Source organism: Pyxicephalus adspersus, chromosome 4 (genome assembly GCF_032062135.1).
Source record: "Pyxicephalus adspersus chromosome 4, UCB_Pads_2.0, whole genome shotgun sequence".
NCBI lineage: Eukaryota > Metazoa > Chordata > Amphibia > Anura > Pyxicephalidae > Pyxicephalus > Pyxicephalus adspersus.
The window spans coordinates 146,254,199-146,273,377 of NC_092861.1; the positions used below are offsets into that span (position 1 = coordinate 146,254,199).

At 41.9% G+C, this 19,179-nt stretch overlaps 1 protein-coding gene across 2 annotated transcripts in view; it reads right to left on the reverse strand.

Annotated features, from left to right (window-relative positions):
* Nucleotides 1-1,047: 1,047 nt before the first annotated feature.
* AIDA (axin interactor, dorsalization associated) overlaps nt 1,048-19,179 on the reverse strand; it is a 25,289-nt gene continuing 7,157 nt past the window's right edge. Inside the window, exons 3-11 of one of the 2 annotated variants that reach the window (XM_072409894.1) lie at nt 17,240-17,293; nt 14,322-14,376; nt 13,479-13,542; nt 12,232-12,338; nt 11,346-11,357; nt 10,479-10,601; nt 7,228-7,350; nt 6,068-6,185; nt 1,048-5,306 (exon numbers count right to left, since the gene is read on the reverse strand). In XM_072409894.1, the coding sequence (XP_072265995.1) occupies nt 5,210-5,306; nt 6,068-6,185; nt 7,228-7,350; nt 10,479-10,601; nt 11,346-11,357; nt 12,232-12,338; nt 13,479-13,542; nt 14,322-14,376; nt 17,240-17,293 (753 nt within the window). In that variant the 3' untranslated portion in view covers nt 1,048-5,209. The remainder of the gene's footprint in view (nt 5,307-6,067; nt 6,186-7,227; nt 7,351-10,478; nt 10,602-11,345; nt 11,358-12,231; nt 12,339-13,478; nt 13,543-14,321; nt 14,377-17,239; nt 17,294-19,179) is intronic. The other variant, XM_072409893.1, reaches the window with a different exon arrangement.

Below are 19,179 nucleotides of genomic sequence, written 5' to 3' on the forward strand. Positions count from 1 at the left end.
AAATCTCTGCAAAGTTTGTATGTTCTCCCAGTGATTATGTGGGTTTACTTTGGGCACTCGTTTCTTCATACAACCCAAAACAGGTTGAATGTCTCCCCCAAAATTGGCCTTAGACATGTTTTTGACATATAGTCAATATATGGCTATAGACGTTGTAAAGCACTTTATATGTTGGTGCTATATAAATGCAAGTTAATAAAGTAGATCAGTATTCTCCCCAGAGAGGGAAGAAATTGTAGACAGCTAACAGCCCCTGTATAGTGACCCAACTCTTCAGTAACCCCCCCCCCCAAAACAGCTAGGTGGTTACTGAAAAGTGCCAGGCAGTGCGCCCACCTAAAAGGGGCTGGGAAGAACACTGTAGATGTTACCTAGGGCAATCTAAATGCCAATACACCCTGCCTAGAAATGTCCAATGTGCTGCTTCATTAAAAACTTTCAGTCAAAATTATACTAATAAAAAGGAGGGGGTTCTCTTGGCCCCCAGAATACATTGGTTGTATTTGTTGCTGGTGGACAAATGTGCTCTTTTCTATATCTGTTGCACTGCTTTACACTCCAGAAGTTGTAAAAACCTTAACAATAACTCCTCCCACAAGCCAAGCCACTGCTTCCTCCTCAGGGGCGGGGTTCTGTGATGTTTTCAGGAAGGCTCCCTGCTGGCCCTTCCCACAATGTGCTCCATTGTAAAAAGAAGCTCAGAGAGAAGATTTTATTGGTTCTAAAATACGGTATGTAATGAAAGTTTTTAAAAATATTGATGTCTAACAATTGACCTTAGACTACATTAATCACATATGACTATAGTAGGGACATTAGATTGTGAGCTCCTTTGAGGGACAGTTAGTGACACGACTATGGACTTTGTACAGCGCTGCGTAATATGATGGCGCTATATAAATACTGTGTAATAATAATAACAGGTCAGTTGTTTTTTTGCCTATCTGTAAGGGTGACATTCTTCCCACTGACCATCACACTAATACACGGGTTCCCTGAAGTAAAATGGTCGATCTTTACAAACAAGCAATAAAAAGACAGCAAAACTCCTCATTAAAGTATGTATTTGAATTTTTAAGATCTCAGGATTTGATTACACAGAAATCAGGACATGCTGCACCTTTGGTGATCAGACAATGCGATGTTCAATAGAAAAACAATATGCAAAATGTATAATAAAAAAAATTTTACGGAGTAACCTATTTATTATTATTACAAAGTCTAGTATAAAACATTTCATTACATGGAGGATAATTCTTTCCCAAAACAATCAGTTTTACCAGTAAACTGATTTCTCCAATAAAGTGTACCTGTCATCCAGGCAGTCATATCGTGCCGGAGGGTAGTTGTGAAGCCATTTCCTAGTGAATCACGCACAATGGCAGCCTGAACTGGATAAAGACATCAGGTAAAACTTTAAGAAAGGACAATGCCCACCCAAAACTGATTGGTATTAAAGAGGCGCTGAAAGTTGAATCAAGTCAGTTTCTAAGTATCTTTCCTAAGGGAGGAAGGAGCTTTCATGCAAAATATTCTCACTGTCTTCACTCCACTTACCTGCTTTTCTGAAAGGGGGAACCAAATTTTGTCCTGTGGGCCCACTGCTGCCTCATTAACATCATATTAGAACCTCATGGGTGGTACTATTGACACCTCTATGACAAGTTAACCTCATATTATATACAGCCTGGTGGAGGAGTTAAGTACTGCTACCTCATTGACACCATATTATAACCTCGTGTGTGGACCCACACCCATGATATGGAGACACCATGTTATAGTCTCCCGATTCCCTTTTAGCTGGGCTCACCACCCGGCTGTATTTGGGTGGTTATTGAAAAGTTGGGTCACAATACAGATGCTGCCACCCAGCTTAAAAACATTCTGGGTAGAATAGTGAGCCTGGTGGGTAGGCCTACTTAGGACCATTTTAGAACCTTGTGGGTGGTCCCCTTTGATGCTTCTATGACAAGTTAAAATTTTAATATAGCCTGCTGGAGGGAGGTGTTGCTACCTAATGGGCACGGATGCTGCTATGAAAAGGGTGGCATCATGTTATCGCCTGGTGGGTGAGCCCACAGCTACTACATTGACACCATATCAGAACCTCATGGGTGGGTGCATTGATGCCTCTATAATAAGGTGACGCCATCTCATAGGCTGCTGGGTGGGCCTACAGCTACTACACTGACACTATATTAGGACCTTGTTACTCTATCTGGTCCCACTGATGCCTCTATAACAAGGTGACACCATTTTATAGCCCGGTGGGCATAGAGTAGACATTGTAAATTTCAGCATTTGGGTCCTCCAAGAGCTATAAGAAACTGATTGATGATTCAAAAACCAGCACTCTCCCGCTACAAAAACATAATTTTGAGTGGAATGGGCATTAATGGGAACCAAAGATTAAAAATATATAAAATAAAAAAAATACCTTAAAATAATTCCATATGTAATCAGCGGTACAATAAAATTTTGAGGCAGATTTAGGAGTTGGTGAAAAATAAAATATACATATCTTGATCAGGAAACCCCAAAAATATTCATTTGCATATTTTTAATGAAAGTGGTATGCATGGTGTAAAATGCACCCCATCAGGGCATTTATTGGGTGGAAAGGCGATTAGATTTTTTTTTTTTTTAACATGTTATATGGATAAACTCCAACCAAATTGAGTCGGAGGACAATGGAAACAGTACCAACCAAAAACCTGGTGCCAAAAGCAAACATTTTTGGGGGCTATGTAGCCGTCATGCTGACCCCTGCCCACCCCGATGCGTCTACAAAGGTCACTTGAGCATTGGAACTGAACCATAGAAGGAATGGCCTGGTCCAATTTTTTTTTCTTAGATCCCGTAGATGGCCGGGTGCATCATTTACCTGGGAAGAGATAGCAGGGTGCACTATGGGAAGAAAGCAACCTAAAGAACCCCTTTCAGAGGTCTTGCAGAGCCCAAGCCCAGGGGGGTCAAGAGCTGTTTTGAGGGCACAAGGAGAACCTACACCATATTAGTTAAAGTTTTGGATGATCAGGGTATACTACTTGACTAAGCCATGACTGTTTAATACTCACTAAGTTCCTGGTACTTTCATTGCAACGTACATCTGACACTTGCCTGGCCACTGAATATATGTAAGTATGTGTCAGTATCCACCCTCATTCCCTCTAACAGCACAATGATCACATGACTTCTGCCATCCCTAATGCAGTGCAATTTAAAAGATCCCCCTCCTTCCTATTCACTAAATTGAGTAATATGCATTTCCCTCCTCCGGCCTATATTTTCCATATCTACAGAAAATTGAATCAACATATACCATAGTTTACCTTCCCTGGTACCTATCCTTGTATGCAGAAAACCAGACTTGGTTTATTGCAAAAACTAAAATCCGACTTGTGTGCTACAGTGTCCTCCCAGCCCCTTTTAGCTGGGTGCACCACCCGGCACTTTTCAGTAACCACCCGGCTGTTTTTGGCTGGTTACTGAAGAGTTTGGTCACAATAGCGGTTATCCGTCTACAACCCAGCTTAAAAACATTTTTGAGTTGAACACTGTGCTAACTCTGACCCCCATCTCTCTATCCACTGACTGTCCCTACTGGCTCCTCATTAGGCAATACAATCTTACAATTCTTACTAAAGTGCAGTCTTACATAAGGCCCCAATAAATCAAGCTAAATCAAGAAGGCATACAGAGGGACAGATTCTGGTTATATAATAGATTTCCATTATGCCATTACAATTGATTCATTTGTAGGTCTAAAGTGACTTTGTTACCCAAAATAAAATTCTACAATAAAGGGCTTCCTGCAAACAAAACACGGACGAGTCACCTTTCCCATTGCTCAAGTTCCTGATCTGAAAATGAGTGAGGAGAAAGTGCTGGCTAAAGATACAGCAAATGTGACACCTATGTCAATTTTCTGATCCTCCAGTGCTAGGTGGTTCCTCCTTCTTACTGATGTAGGCACTGGAGGATGAAAAGACCAATCACAGTGGGCAATTAGGAACCTGACACTCCCAGGAGCATGAGACACCCTTGAGCATGCATAATAATATGGGAAGACTATAGACACAGAGATATAAAGTGCATTGCTGGAAGTGAAAATCCAGGAAAAAGTGAAAACTAATGCAGCCACTGCATAAAAGGACTGGTAAGCTGCAATATAACATAATGGATTTGCTTTGTTCACAAGCAATGGATTCTTACACTGCAAGGGGTGATGATTGACAGCATTGGAACTGAACCATAGAAGGAGTGGCCTGGTCCAATTTTTTTTTTCTTAGATCCCGTAGATGGCCGGGCGCATCATTTACCTGGGACTAGCAGGGTGCACTATGGGAAGAAAGCAACCTGAAGAACCCCTTTCAGAGGTCTTGCAGAGCCCAAGCCCAGGGGGGTCAAGAGTTGTTTTGGGGGCTGTTTTGTTAGGACGTGCTCTTGTTCGGTGCCTAGCATAGTCGGAAGGAAGCGGTACGAGGGGACTGGCAGGATCACCAGGTTTTTGTCTTTTACCTATGTTTAAATAAAAAGGGACTTGGTAAATCCATAGCTGGGCAATGCAATGCAATGCAAACCCCAACTATGTAAATTAAGGTCGATGTGCACCATTAGGATAATCTCTCTTATTGCCCACAACACCCAATCAGCTGCTTTTTGTCATTTTTAAAGCCCATGATTAAAAAATAATTTAAAGACGATTGGTTGTTGTGTGCAGCAAGACGTCTTCATTAATCATACAAATTCCATAACCAGACCTGGAAGAATAATAAATCCTTCAATTCCCTCCAGATTTGATGGAACTGAAATGTGCAGCTAATAAGCACAGACTTATCTCTGAAATTCAGATTGTATAACTTCACCGCCCTCCATCCAGAACTTATTGGTATGAGTCCAAATCCAATTAGAGCTATGTGGAAAATCTATTGTGTTAGTCGATTATATACAGAAGTGAACCGGTCACAAAACTTCCATTTGCCGGTCTGTGGGGATGGCGGCGGTGCCCCCGCTGTGCCTAGACAGCCGATTTGGAGATTAACAGGGGTTCTTTTTGCTGTGGCAGAACCATCCTGGTATCAGTTTGTCAGTCTTTCTTCCGGCAGCGGGTCCTGGCCATGACACGGACCTAGCGGGGGGTCTCTGTGGAGAGACGTAGGTTTTCTGAGCAGGTCGGTGGAAGACTGCGAAGGGTTGGGGGGTGGGGTCAGTCTTTGTGTAACGTCTGATGTAAGTGCAGGTACAGAGGCTTCTTGGTTAGCAGCTGCAGTTTCTTCCTTTTAAAGTCCGTTGGCTTCTTGTAGCTGCAGAATAATCAGATTTTATCATCAGAAAATGGAAAACAATTCACTGATCCTACCAGAAGATTTTGTTATGTCCCTACCAAGCAAAACTTGGACAGAATATTCTGCTTCCTCAGAAAACAGAGAATTGTATAAAAATTTTAATTTTCTTTTCCTGGTGCTTATCCATGGCTGCAATGCCACCCCTGACCGTAAATGTCTATAAATATGTGTTGGCATATCACCATTTACCTTTCTGACCTGGTAAAAAAAAACACCCCTAGCCGCTCCAATGACCTACTAATGACTTCCTCACTCATAACCTCATCACGGCACGGCTCCAAGACTTTTCTAGAGCTGCCCCGACTCTCTGGAATGGTCTTCCTCGTCCTATTCGGCTTGAATACTTTCTGCTCATTTAAAAGAGCACTCAAAACCCATATTTTCATACTCATCAACTGTCTTTTTCTGTCTCCTAAAACGCTTACTACTCACCCACCACTCCATATCTCCCCCTCCTATTGTGTAATACTTCCCCCACTTCCTAAATTGTAAGCTCTTTTGGGCAGGGTCCTCTCCTCTTGTATCACTGTCTGTACCTGTCTGTCATCTGCAACCCCTATTTGAATATACAACGCTGAGTAATATGTTGGTGCTATATAAATATAGTTTAATAATAATAATATTAATAATCCTAGCTGAATTTACACTTACATATACAAATAAAAAATAAACACAGAGATCAGCATGTAACAAGACATAGTAACACAAGTAATACTCACAGTTCTATTACTATCTGTCCCGATTTGATCTCATCCATCTCCATGAAGGCAAAACACTTTGTGCTTGTAAACCTCTTCTTCGGCTTGTAGTGCTTGAACTCAAAGAAAATAGCTGCCCCTAGGAGTCAGACACAAAGAGGTGATCATACAGGGGAGAAACCCAAGGGAAACAATCTACGTATAAGAGAAAGGAAATGGAGGTTTACATGTTGCAACCAATGAGATTTATATAGGACCTGGTCACACAACCCAAAATTTCCTGTGTACCCAGGGGTAATAGAAATCCCCCTGGCGGTACGGCATCAAGCTGGCAGGACAATGCTGCAGAAAACAGACTCAAGCTACTTAAAGGATGCTGTTCCTCTGCAGCACTTGGGACCCCTCACTGCCAAGAAAAAAGGGAGATTTAAAAAAATAAATAAACTGAACGTTTGAATTTTGGGCTTTAAAATTTCTTCATATTTTATCTCTAGGTTATAAACATCTATCAAACCTAATTGCATGCTTTTGGGATGTGGGAGGAAACCGGAAAAAAACCCACACAACACAGGGAGATCTGGCAAACTCCATGCAGATAGTGTCCTGGCCAAGATTCGAACCTGAGACCTAGCGCTGCAAATGCCAGAGTGCTAACCACTGAGCCACTGCACTGCCCACAATGAGGTTACATAAAGTAAGAAGGTGAAAAATGGATACTTAATGAGAAAGTAAACTTAAACCTCACGCAAAACAAAACAAAAAAAAATAGACTTACCCTCAAACCCGCAGAGCAGTTGATCACTCCGGAGGTCTCTTCCATCGCGTCCCACGTTGTCCAGACATCAGTCTTCAGGCCAGCGTGCCAGGCGCTGCCATCTTCTCCTTTTCTTTCGGGTTCGTCCTACTACGACGCCCAACAAAGGCGCAAGATTGGGTGACATAGATGGGGAAAAAAACTTGCCGATCTCACTGCGCATGCTGATGGATAATACTCTCATTTCCTTGCAGGGCATTAAACACAAGGTGATACCTGCACCGGACTACAAATGAATATTTTTGCAATGTTGGCTTTGCTGTGTTTTTGACAAATGTGATGAGGTATTTTTTTCCTATAAGAAGTTATTTAAACTGTGTTAGAAATCTACTGCATTTTTACAATAAAAAGGGGGTAACATACACACCTTTTGTGAGTTTTTCAATGTGTTTCTGAATTTCGATTTCCACATTAAAATGAACATATGTGTCTTCTTTCCGGGAGGCCATGGGGGTGTCTTGTACCGGGGTCATGTCTATACCATTTATATCTGCAAAAGAAGGACCAAGAAAACAATTACACCACACAGCAGTGTTCTCCCCAGACCTTTTTAGCTGGGTGCACCGCCTGGCACTTTTCATTAGCCACCCAGCTGTTTTTTGGTGGTTACTGAAAAGTTGGGTTTGAATACCGGGGCCTGCCTACAGCTTCATCACACCCAACTTAAAAAAGGGGAGAACACTGGACATGTTTTCCCCCCACTACAAATATATTGGGTGTTGATTCAGCCAATGTAAACTTTGTAATGGGTCTGCAGAAGGGAGTTTTAGAACCAAAGTGGACCTGAACGCAAAAAGTGAAGATTTGTTGTCTAGAAATGTGCCCAGGCATTATTCTGCAATTACTCCTAAATAAACCAAAGTAATTGCTAGAATATGAGCTCATTGTTCTCCTTGCTGGAGAGAAAGCTGTACCTAAAGTGCAAGCATCTCCCGTCTTTAGCTATATGCATTCTGAGGATTGATACTTTCTGAACTGCTCCCACTTCTGCTTCTGGAAACCCCCTTACCCATCCTAATCTCAACAAACAGCAATTCTCCCGATACAGAGAAGGCTGCAGCTCTGACACAGGGAAGCAAAGCCCTGCTCCTTTACTAGGTTGGTTAGTTTTACCTGTGGTCTCCCAGCAGCCAATTTTCTCCCCATTACTAGTGACTAGTCCTCTGTCTGCATTTATGAGCACAGCATCCACATTGAAGATAATTTTTACCCTCCTTTAAGGTGCTGATAATTTGTTAAATGACCCTGGCCATTCCTTCTCTACATTCTACAGCCACTGTAGACTGTTTGCAAAAAAGAAAAGGTTGCACATATATTAGGTTATTTTATATGCACGTAAGTTACATATATGTACAGGTTTTATTTTTCTAAACTGCAAAAAATTAAAAAAAATATTTTAAAAGATAGGTTTACAATATTTTATTGCATTGCAACTTTTTTAAGTTAAACTATTTCCATTAAGTTTTACTTTTTTAAGTCGCTCTTAAAATAAATCTTAAGCTGAGTTCTGAATGCAACAAGTCAGCCGTGATATTAACTTGTGGATTGTGCTGCAGCCCCAGTTCATATTCTCCCCATGTTCTGCCCCCATTCCTCCTATTTATAGTTAGTTTAGCTTCCTTCCTACCTTTTCATTATTCTTTATATTGTCTGCTCCTGGCTTGGTCCACTTTCTTTTTTTTTTCTAAATGCCAAAGGAACTTTCACCATAAACCAACCATTTATACATAAGGCAACTTTCTAGCCATTTCAGACACCAGCAAGCAGCGCTGGGTTACAAAATGATCAAAAGGGATCAAGGTGATCCACTGACAGTTTATGGCCATAGATGGTATTGGTTGACCTACTAAAGATTTCTCCTCTCATAACCTCATCACTCGCATGGCTCCAAGACTTATCTAGAGCTGCTCAAACTCGCTGGAATGGTCTTTCTCATCCTAATAAGCTTGCCCCTACTTTTTGCTCATTTAAAAGTAAACCCATCTTTCCAAACTCACCTACCCCTCTTATTCTGTCTCTTCAAACCCCCACTACTTCTCATCACTACATATCTCCCCCCCTATTGTATGATACTTCCCCCACCTCCTAGATTGTAAGCTCTTCGGGACAGGGTCCTCCCTCTCCTCCTCCTGTGTCACTGTCTGTATCTGTCTGTCATGTGCAACCCCTATTAAATGCGCTGCATAATATGTAGGCGCTATATAAATACTGTTTAACAATATTAAAAAAAATAATACAATGCTGAAAAAATAATTTGCAATGCAGCTCATAGCGGCCTTGGAAGAATTCCTCCTTACTTCCTTTCTAATGGTTGTCTACCAAGCCCAGCGTTCAGAAATGATCGGAGAGAATATCAAACAAGCAATAAAAATGAAATCAAATAATCTTCCATTTCTATTTTAAGGGATTACAAAATAGAAGTTTGCTCGGCATGTGTCTGGCTGTTTATACATAACATGTGACACAACTCCCACAATGCACCGCTGCTATTAGCACGCTCTGGTTGACGGCTTCCAAAAGGTGTGGAGCTCTTAGTTAGCCAGAATGACAACATGGTAAGAAAATCTTGTGTGAGCAGCTGTGGAGTTTGGACTGAGAGGACAGGATTCCCGGAAAGGGGCAGTCAGGATAAACGGCTCCCCTGGGAATGGAGGAAAAAAATGTGAACATGTCCAAGAGGCATCAAATCCAGGAGCTGCGGGATAAGGGGGCCTTTCCATGGACGAGCAATATCGAAGGGCAGAATATTCCTAATTGCAATTATGCAAATGGGTTGTAAATGACAGACAAATACAGACAGTGACACAGGAGGAGAAGACCCTGCCCAGAGGAGCTTACAATCTAGGAGACAAACATTGTGCATTGTAACCCCGTCATAAATTGGAGGGGAAATTTATCATTCAATTAGGGTCAAACAGCCATAGCTGAAGGAACCTCTAGCAACCTGTGAAAGAACTTGTGGAAGTGCAATGATTTATAAAACTTTCCACTTCCCAGAAGTCCAGCAATTTCTTTTTTGTTACTGAAGCCGGAGTTTCCAAGTCTTCATAGCTAAACTTGCACCAAATTCCAACTCTCATCACTTGACAATGGCAGCTGGTAGGGCTTAGCCATAAAATTAGTCCCTGGTAAGGTGAACCGAATTCCACACAAAACTATCCTTTGACAATGGGAGATTCTACAGCACGTTGCACTTGCTTTCCCTCACATGCATGCTGCTACCCTGCTAGACATATTTCCATTGGTTGGGAGGATCAGGATAATCTACAGAAAAGTATTCTCTCCATACAGGAAGGAATCCTAATCCACATTCTGATTTATTAAAGCCCTCCAAGGCTGGAGAAGATACACATTCATCAGTGAAGCTGGGTGATCCAGCAAACCTGGAATGGATTTCTTCAAAGTAATTTGCTATTTGTTAGCAAATGTTTTCAATCTTGGACCAGATCTATTACATGTTTGCTGGATTACTCGGCTTCACTGATGAAAGTATATCTCCTCCAGCCTTGCAGAGTTTTCATAAATCAGGCACAAAATATCCATCTTGACAAATTTCCTCCCTCAGACTTTCTTACAGGAACCAGGTGGAAAGTAAATCACCAAGACGCAGATGCTCACCCTTCACGCTGACAGTTATATACGGATCAATACACTGGCCAGCATCTTTCAAGCCAATCTTTTCAATTCGTATAGTGAGTAGAGTCATTCCTGGCTCAGACGGTAATCTGGGTAATAGAGTTCCTGGGGGGGAAAAAGAAAGATCATAGATTTTAAATATAACCTTCAGCGTTAGGAATGACCTGCATTTGACCAGCTTCAAGCAGGTTTTTTCATTCTCAATGACTTGTATTGGCTGAAATCAAGCAAACTCCAGCCGACGCAGACTTGAACACAGTTCTGCCATGCAGCACAGCCCTGTCTGTTGGGGTCAGAGGAGACCTGTTTTTTCAGTAGTTTTGCAGCAGTTCGGTAACACTTATAGGTCATGTCCTCCCCCTATCCCGTTAGTGGACAGTGAAAGGAGGAGCAGAAGACTATTCAGTTCATCCTTCCGCTCTCCAACAGTCAGCATGTGCCTTGTACTCCCTCTGCTAGGCCTCTGAGATATGCTTTACAAGTCACATCTAGGTTCTAAGTTTCTTGCGTTAAAAATAAGTTAATGATGTAATATTTATTACAGAGCTTCATTCATCTGAGTCTTTTCTATCTTACTGGAGAGTCCAGCTTTTAGCTAGAACTGTCTTTAGTTGACAGAATATAAAGTTGGTTGACACAGGTGACATCACTATTCTTTCCCGTTCTAACCCTCTTTATTTTATGTTACTTGTAAATTGATATAATTCCCTTCATGCCATAAAACACATTAGGTAGGCAGCAGAGGAGCCCATATATAAAATTGCAGATGTAAAAACAAAACTAAACAAAACTGGAAAATACAAATAAAAAAGTAGTAAAATGTAAAAAATAAATAAATGGTATCCTTACCTTGAATGGCTCCTTTCCATGGTGGAAGAGTTATACCAGTACATGCAGGCCATGCATGGAGGCAGCCAGAATATGGGCACAATGATGGTCACAACAAATGAAGCATGCAGGGAGCATCGGGGTCATGGACATAAATAAAAGCATGCACATACATTACTTATATATTATAGTATATAAAATACCAAAAACATTTTACAAAGTAATTTACAGTTTGGAAAAAAGTGCAAAAACAAAGACAAGAAATATAATAATAAAGTAAATGTAACAATAAAATAAAAAGGAGGAAATATGCTGCCTGCAAAAAGCTTACGGTGGTGCCAATCAGCTTACTAGATATAAAGGGCTACAAATGTCACCCAAAAAAGGTCAAACATTAGTAGCCAGCATACATACACACACATGAGTGGTTGGAGCAGTGTTTCTTGAGCTTTTTTAACATGGGGAACCCTTGAAAAAAACTTTTGTGTCTTCAGGGAACCCCTTCTATAATTACTATATCCACAGCTTACAGTATATTAGTGCGGTGGTCAGTGGGAAGAATTCCTCTTACATTGCTGGCCATTGGGAAGAATGTCACCCTTACAGATAGCCAAAAAGATCATTGGGGTCACTTAAACTGACCTGAGAGGCACAAACTGTTTACTGCTCAAGGAACACCTAGTGCTCCCTGGAGGAACCCTGTTTGAAAAACATTTGGTGGGAAACTATGCTGCAGGTGTGGCTGGGTCTTACCAGGGATCACTTACCCTCAGTGCTCCCCTACAGCTGCCTTTTATTACTGATATAATACTACAGTATTACTGATACTACATTTAAAACATTTCTAGTTTTTGCCATGTAAACCTTTCATCTTTACAATAATTCAAGAAACACAAACCCTTCTTACCCGGTACACGAGCAGGAAAGGAGTCTGGGGAGCCCACCCCAGCACCTCCATCTTCTTCTTCCTCTTCTACTTCCAAATTCTCCTCTTCTCCTGGTGCCAAAATCCTCCTACAAATCAACAAATGAGAAATGTCAGGGAAACTTTAACCAATATATATTTCTATTTAAAAATTGTACTGTATAAAGATTGTGTTTACTGAAGAAAATTGGCTGCTGTAGTAGTGCTGCAAAGTATAAAACCTCTTAAATGGAATAAATTTGAGGTTCTTTCCTTAGACAGCAAGGACTTTAAACCTCTTTTGCCAATAACCTCATTTTTATTTCCCCTGGCTTTATTTTTTTATGTTTTATAGAACTAATTGCAGTGTATAGCTGTACTATGTACATCGGGGGCAGCCATATTTTCTCATTACATATGTAGACTGTGACTGCTTTGTACAACTATTAATATAATACAGTATTTTTATATCGCCGACATATTACGCAGCGCTGTACAAAGTCCATAGCCATGTCACTAGCTGTCCCTCTAAGGGGCTCACAATCTAATGTCCCTACCATAGTCATATGTCATTGGCGTAGTCTAAAGCGGCAGTTGCCAACCGGTGGTCCGCAGCTCTGACCGGTGCACCCCCAAGCAGGATGGACCCCACTGGGGGGGCGCACCAGCCAGAGCCGTGGACCACATCCCCTGTACAAACCCCTGGCTCAGGGAAGTGGGCAGGATGTGTCCCTGGACACAACCCGCCCACTCTCCCATCGCAGGTTCAGATCTGCGATGGGAAGTGGGCGGGATTATGCCATCATGACATCACTTTGAGGAAGGTTTCTCCCCTTTAAGTGTCACCCGGCTCCCCGCGCATGCGCGGTCAAGAGCCGGTATTTTTAGTGATCCACGGGACCAAGAAGGTTGGCGACCACTGGTTATAAAGTCAATGTTGGAGGAAAGCCAACTATCCTAACTACATGTTTTTGTAATGTGGGAGGAAATCAGAATACCCGGAGGAAACCTACACAAACACGGCGGGAACCTGCAAACTCCATGCAGATAGTGTCCGGGCAGGGATTCGAACCTGGGACCTAGCACTACTACCTGCTAACCTCAGCTATACAGTGGTTGTGCTTTACTGATCTTCGCCATCATGCAAATCTTTAGGACAACGGATCGATGACACAACAGTGAAACTTCACATTTGCCTGACATGGATAAATGATGCCTATTGGCTGGCCAGGGGGCGGATATTCACTCACCTTAAAGGAACAGGCTGTACATCAAAAGGGAATTCTTTGTTGTAGGTTAGAAGGTTGTCTAGAACTAAAGAAAAATGAAAAAGGGAGAAAATCTAAGTACAAATAAAACAACAGACAGTAAAATGTGAATCCCACCCAGAAATCATATGCAGTGTATCACAGGGTGAGGGGTGAAAAAAAAAAGGGGAGGAACCTGCTGCATCCTATACTGCTGTAGTTCTCAGGCTGCTTCCTTCTCCTGACTTTAGGTCACCCGCTGGTGATATCTGGTATTGCTTTATGACCATTCAATTTGAAATTTTCCATTGGAAACCATGCATTCCTACATTCCTAATTCAACATAACTCAGCTCATATTGTGTGCGGCCTTTGTCCTCCAGGAGTGCAGAAATTAGATGATCCTTCTAGAATTCCCAGCCCCCCCCCACCATAGTGTAGATTAAAGCCAACTATAGAATTAGGGCTTTTGGTATGCAGAAATCCAGCTAACATGAGGAATCTGATGGATGAATTCTAGTTTTAGGTAAAAACTGTAATTTTTATTCACCAGCTGAATAAATATGCCAGCAGTAATTTCTAAGCAGTCTGAAAGCGTCCTATAAAACGGTACTCAAAAAATCTGGCTGTGTGGAGTTAGGAATGTAGGATTGCATGGTTTCCACTGGAACACTCTAAATCGGATGGTCATAAAGCAATACCAAGTATCACCAACAGCGGGTGACCTGAAATTAGAAGAAGGTCATTATCAATTACTTAAATATTAAGTTACTCCCTGCATTGCATGAGGCATGTTAGGCTCACTTCCATCAGTGCATTTTCACAGGCATTTAGCTTGTGTACTTACTTGGCTCTAGTTTTTTTAAATCTTCCAGCTTGAATCCTTCTTGCGATTGCGTGGACTGAAAAAATAAACATAATAGTAATATTATTTTACTGATCAGTGACCTGTGGAAATACATCAAAGCCCTCCCTATATGAATAATAAGTATTTGCTTGGTAATGCTCCACCCTGTATGATAAGCCCCAAGCTCTTAGCATTACTACCATGCTGGCACTGAAACACTATAGAAAAACCAGATTCAATGAATCATTTTAGGTGTAGAAATAATCTGTGACAAACCATATGAGATTGTCTATACATACTGTATATCTTTGTTATAATATGCTCAATTTACAAATTAAACGGTTCCTATTGGAAAATATGCACCAAATGTAAATCATTGATACCATAGACCTTGGGCACTGCAGGGATAGCCTCATCATGTCACATGACCAGCTCACCTCCAATCATGAAGCTCTACCTGCAGCAATAAACTTCATGGGGCAATGCAGACTATATATCACAGTCCACAGTTTCTTAATGTGGGTCATTTTGTGTTCTGGAGAGCAGACAGCAATATCAGTTTTGCATTATATCCTTCTCTTTGTTTAGTGCTGCCCATGTTTGCATATTAACTTCCCATAGACCTGAACAGGACATTGCTCCTGCAGTACAGGCATACAGTGGTAAACCCAGAATTTTTTTTTTAAGCCGGGTGGGATGAAATTTTAGATGAGTGGCAGCCCAGATATTGTGAGCCAATCCATCAGCAACCACCCTAAGTAGCCAGGAGGAGGTTACTGATAAGTGCTGGGTGGTGAACTCGGCTAAAAGGGGCTGGTGAGGACACTGGGTATACGCTCCTGCAATACAGGTATATCCTATTCATGTCAATAAAGCATTGGAAAGGACAATGTTTTCATTGTCTAGGCTGTGCAAAGCACAGAAGGCCACAGCCACCAGAAAAAGAGGTAAGTGGGTATCTGTGGGTAAGAAGGGGAGGGTAAAGTTTAGTGCATAGGAGGAACCTATGGAGGCAGTTTGGGGGGGTTTAGAAGGGTAAAGCTATGTAAACACATCCAATGGTTCTCGCTCGATAACTGGCTCGGGGTCGATATCGGACGAGAATCTGGCGTGTGTACAGCACCTGTCGTCCGAACGACCGTCCTGGCGTATCCACGGACGATGGATGACGAACAATCCTAATGCAAGGGAAGGGGGCGAGCGCGTAGCCTCCCCTCTGCAGGGAGCAGAACGGTGCTGTATGTACAACACTCGTTCATGCATCGTGCAGTCCTTAGTCATTGGAAAGGATCGTAAAAGATCCTTTCCAAGGACTATAATTACACGTGTGTATGCGGCCTAATGCATGGTTATGTAATAAACATAAAGAATATATATGATGTTTCTTCTCCATGCTGTGAGCAACGTATTAATAAAGATTAATTTGGAGAATCTGCAGTCAGAAGGCATCCTCAACGCACTAATGCAAGGGCAATGTTTAACCCAGAAATTTTAAGCTGAGTAGGAAGAAGCTGTAGGTGGGGGGCAGCCTCTGTATAGTGACTTATCAGTAACCACACAAATACAGCCGGGTGGTTATTGAAAAGTGCCGGGTGGTGCGCCCACCTATAAGGGGGTGGGGAGAATACCGGCAAAGGGCATCCCATGCACACACGTGTACGATATTCTCCTCTTCTAATTGTATTTCTCAGATATAAAGTGATCAGAATTCTAATCGGGTTTGATATTATCAATTGTGAACGTGGTGAATATTTCCCAACAACGTCCATTGGAATCACATCTGGATGGAAACCCAAAAAATGTCCACTTGCAAGCCAAGGATTAAGCCCTGCAGCCCAGGAACTAGAAGTCAAAAGCATCAGTGCCTTAGATGATCTTACACTGCAGATATACAACTAAGAGACCACAGCACCGGGTGGATTTCTCAGGCACAACTATAATCTATATATCAGTGTTTCTCAACAAGGGTTCCTCCAGAGGTTGCAGGGGATTCCTTGAGCAATTTGCACCTCTCAGCTCAGTTTAAATGACCCCAATGATGTTTTGGCTATCTGTAAGGGTGACATTCTTCCCACTGACCAGCAATGTAAGAGGAATTCTTCCCACTGACAATCACACTAATATACTGTGATCTGTGTATATAGTAATTATAGAAGGGGGTTCCCTGAAGACCTGAAAGTTATTTGAAGGTTTCCCTTACGTTAAAAATGCAGCTCTATATGATTCCTATACCAGAAAATCTTTACTTTTTCTAATGCATCCAAAAAATACATTTTTCATTCAAACATATCTAAACATTCATACAAAACCCATGTAAACCTTTCACATATGTGAATCTTTGTGAGCTGGTTCTCGCTATGACTTTACAAAGCGCTCGAATGTCAGATGTCATATTTATATGTTGGCATGTTTGCATTGTTCCATGAAGTAAGGACGCACCCTTCTTAATTCAGGTCCTCCAGGCAGGTTGTGTGATGGCAACTTGCCACCAATCTCACAGCTGACAATAGAGACGTCTCACTAGCTGGAATCTATGTGAACCTCCACAAAATAAATCCACAAATACCTCTTTTCTTCAGAAAACATTATTCCATTGACTGAGGCAAACAATTATGATGTTTGCCTCAGTCAATTGACAGTCAATCGACTAACACGTTTCACCAAGTGGATGACTGAGCCGTTCATTGGGTAAAATGCACCAGCGGCAGCTTGTACCCCCTGTATAGATCTGCCAGGTGGTAAACACATCGCAAGCTAAGTGGCCTATGGTGAAACTGCATATTTACCCAATGTGTTTATTAACTATTATAGTGCATACCAAGGCAGAAAAATGTACTAATTCCATGCTTACAACATTTAAGACAACTGATTTCTTTCCTGTAAGGTAGAATTTCAATACTTGTACTGGCAGCACATACCTGCAGAGCGGCACTGCGTAGTTCTAGGCATGTTGCAATCTTCCCGATGATTTTCTGTGGACAAATTAAATAAAAGATTGATAGGTTATTCTGCAGGAAGTTTATTCTGGATATAGGGTATATATATATATATATAAATAAACATTTTTCAATAATATATTCGATAAATGAATCAACAATTTATTTGAGCTTTCCTGTTTCTTTTTTCGCGGTTTGTCCATCTGTTCAGCTTCCTGAAGCAAATAGAAATACCTGGGCTGCAAGTAATTCTCCTCTTCCTTTAACAATGAAGTGACAACAAGGGTGGAGAAATGGCCTTACTGCTGTCCATCCCGGCTACTGACAACATCCTAACTAGGGGTGTGTCCATGACCTCCAGTATTCCGTTGTCCAGGTTGAATAAAATTGGGTGTCACCGAACCAAGAAGACTGAGGACATCTAGTGGTGGAAAGGAATAACTGCGGGACGAGGTAAATATTGCAAACAAAGCTACTTTTGGTTAACTGGCTTTGAGTTATTATTGCAATGTTTAGGGTATTTTTGATGTGACTTGTATTTTAACCTACATGTTCTTCCATATTTTTATCATGTAAATACGAAAGAGATTTAAACAATAGCCACAAGAGGGAGCTCTCTGTAAGTCAGTCTAAAGATGCCTTTTTCAGTTCAAATGCAGTCGCTAGAGAATAAACTGCACCTCACTGATTACTGATCATACGATCGGCGGGTTGTGCAAGGTTGGCACAGCTGCTTGTAGTGGTCGCTGGGACCATGTGACAGGGTGACAACACACCAGCATAATAGCAAGGGTTGTCACCCCATACAAAGCTGGAATGAGGAACACGATGGGATCACAGAATATTTTTTAATAAAAGTTGAATGAAGAGGAATAGAAAAAAGGTTGGTGTGATAACAGGAAAGTGTTTTGTATCCGTCTACAAGCTGGCCTCCCCAGTCCTCCAGATGCAGGATTTGCAGTTTGCTGGAGGTTGGGGTGTACGTATAGACTCCCATATATCGGCAGACATATACTGCACGGCCGTTCATAAACCAGCTGTCATTTCCCCATTTAAACTGGGTGCGGCTGCTTCACAACACAGCTATGAATAATACTCACTGGTGCCTTGCCAAGCTGGGATCTGCTTTCCATATACATTCTACCAAAGCCATCCAACGCTCCAAATCCCTGGAAAGTCATAAATGCTGCATGCTCACGTGGTGCTTCCACAACCAGCCGACGGCAATGTGAATGAAGTGCAGGAGAAATGAGGGGAAATAGGGGAATATTCAGAATGTGAACCGTGGATGATGGGGGTCACCGGGAGCAGGATCCCCATTCCTGAACATTATGGAGGAATAACCAGATCATGTCAGTGCCTACAGGGGGCAGTATAGAAAATGTGGGAGATCCCCATTAGTAATCATTACGGAGGAATACCCAGATCATGTCGGTGCCTACAGGGGGCAGTAAAGAAAATGTGGGGGATCCTAATTACTGATCATTATGGAGGAAAAACCAGATCATGTCAGTGCCTACAGGGGGCAGTATAGAAAATGTGGGAGATCCCCATTACTGATCATTACGGAGGAATACCCAGATTATGCCGGTGCCTACAGGGGTCAGTATAGAAAAAGTGGGGGATCCCCATTACTGAACATTACAGAGGAATAACCAGATCATGTCAGTGCCTACAGGGGGCAGTATAGAAAATGTGGGAGATCCCCATTACTGATCATTACGGAGGAATACCCAGATTATGCCAGTGCCTACAGGGGTCAGTATAGAAAAAGTGGGGGGATCCCCATTACTGAACATTACAGAGGAATAACCAGATCATGTCAGTGCCTACAGGGGGCAGTATAGAAAAAGTGGGGGATCCCCATTACTGAAAATTACAGAGGAATAACCAAATCATGTCAGTGCCTACAGGGGGCAGTA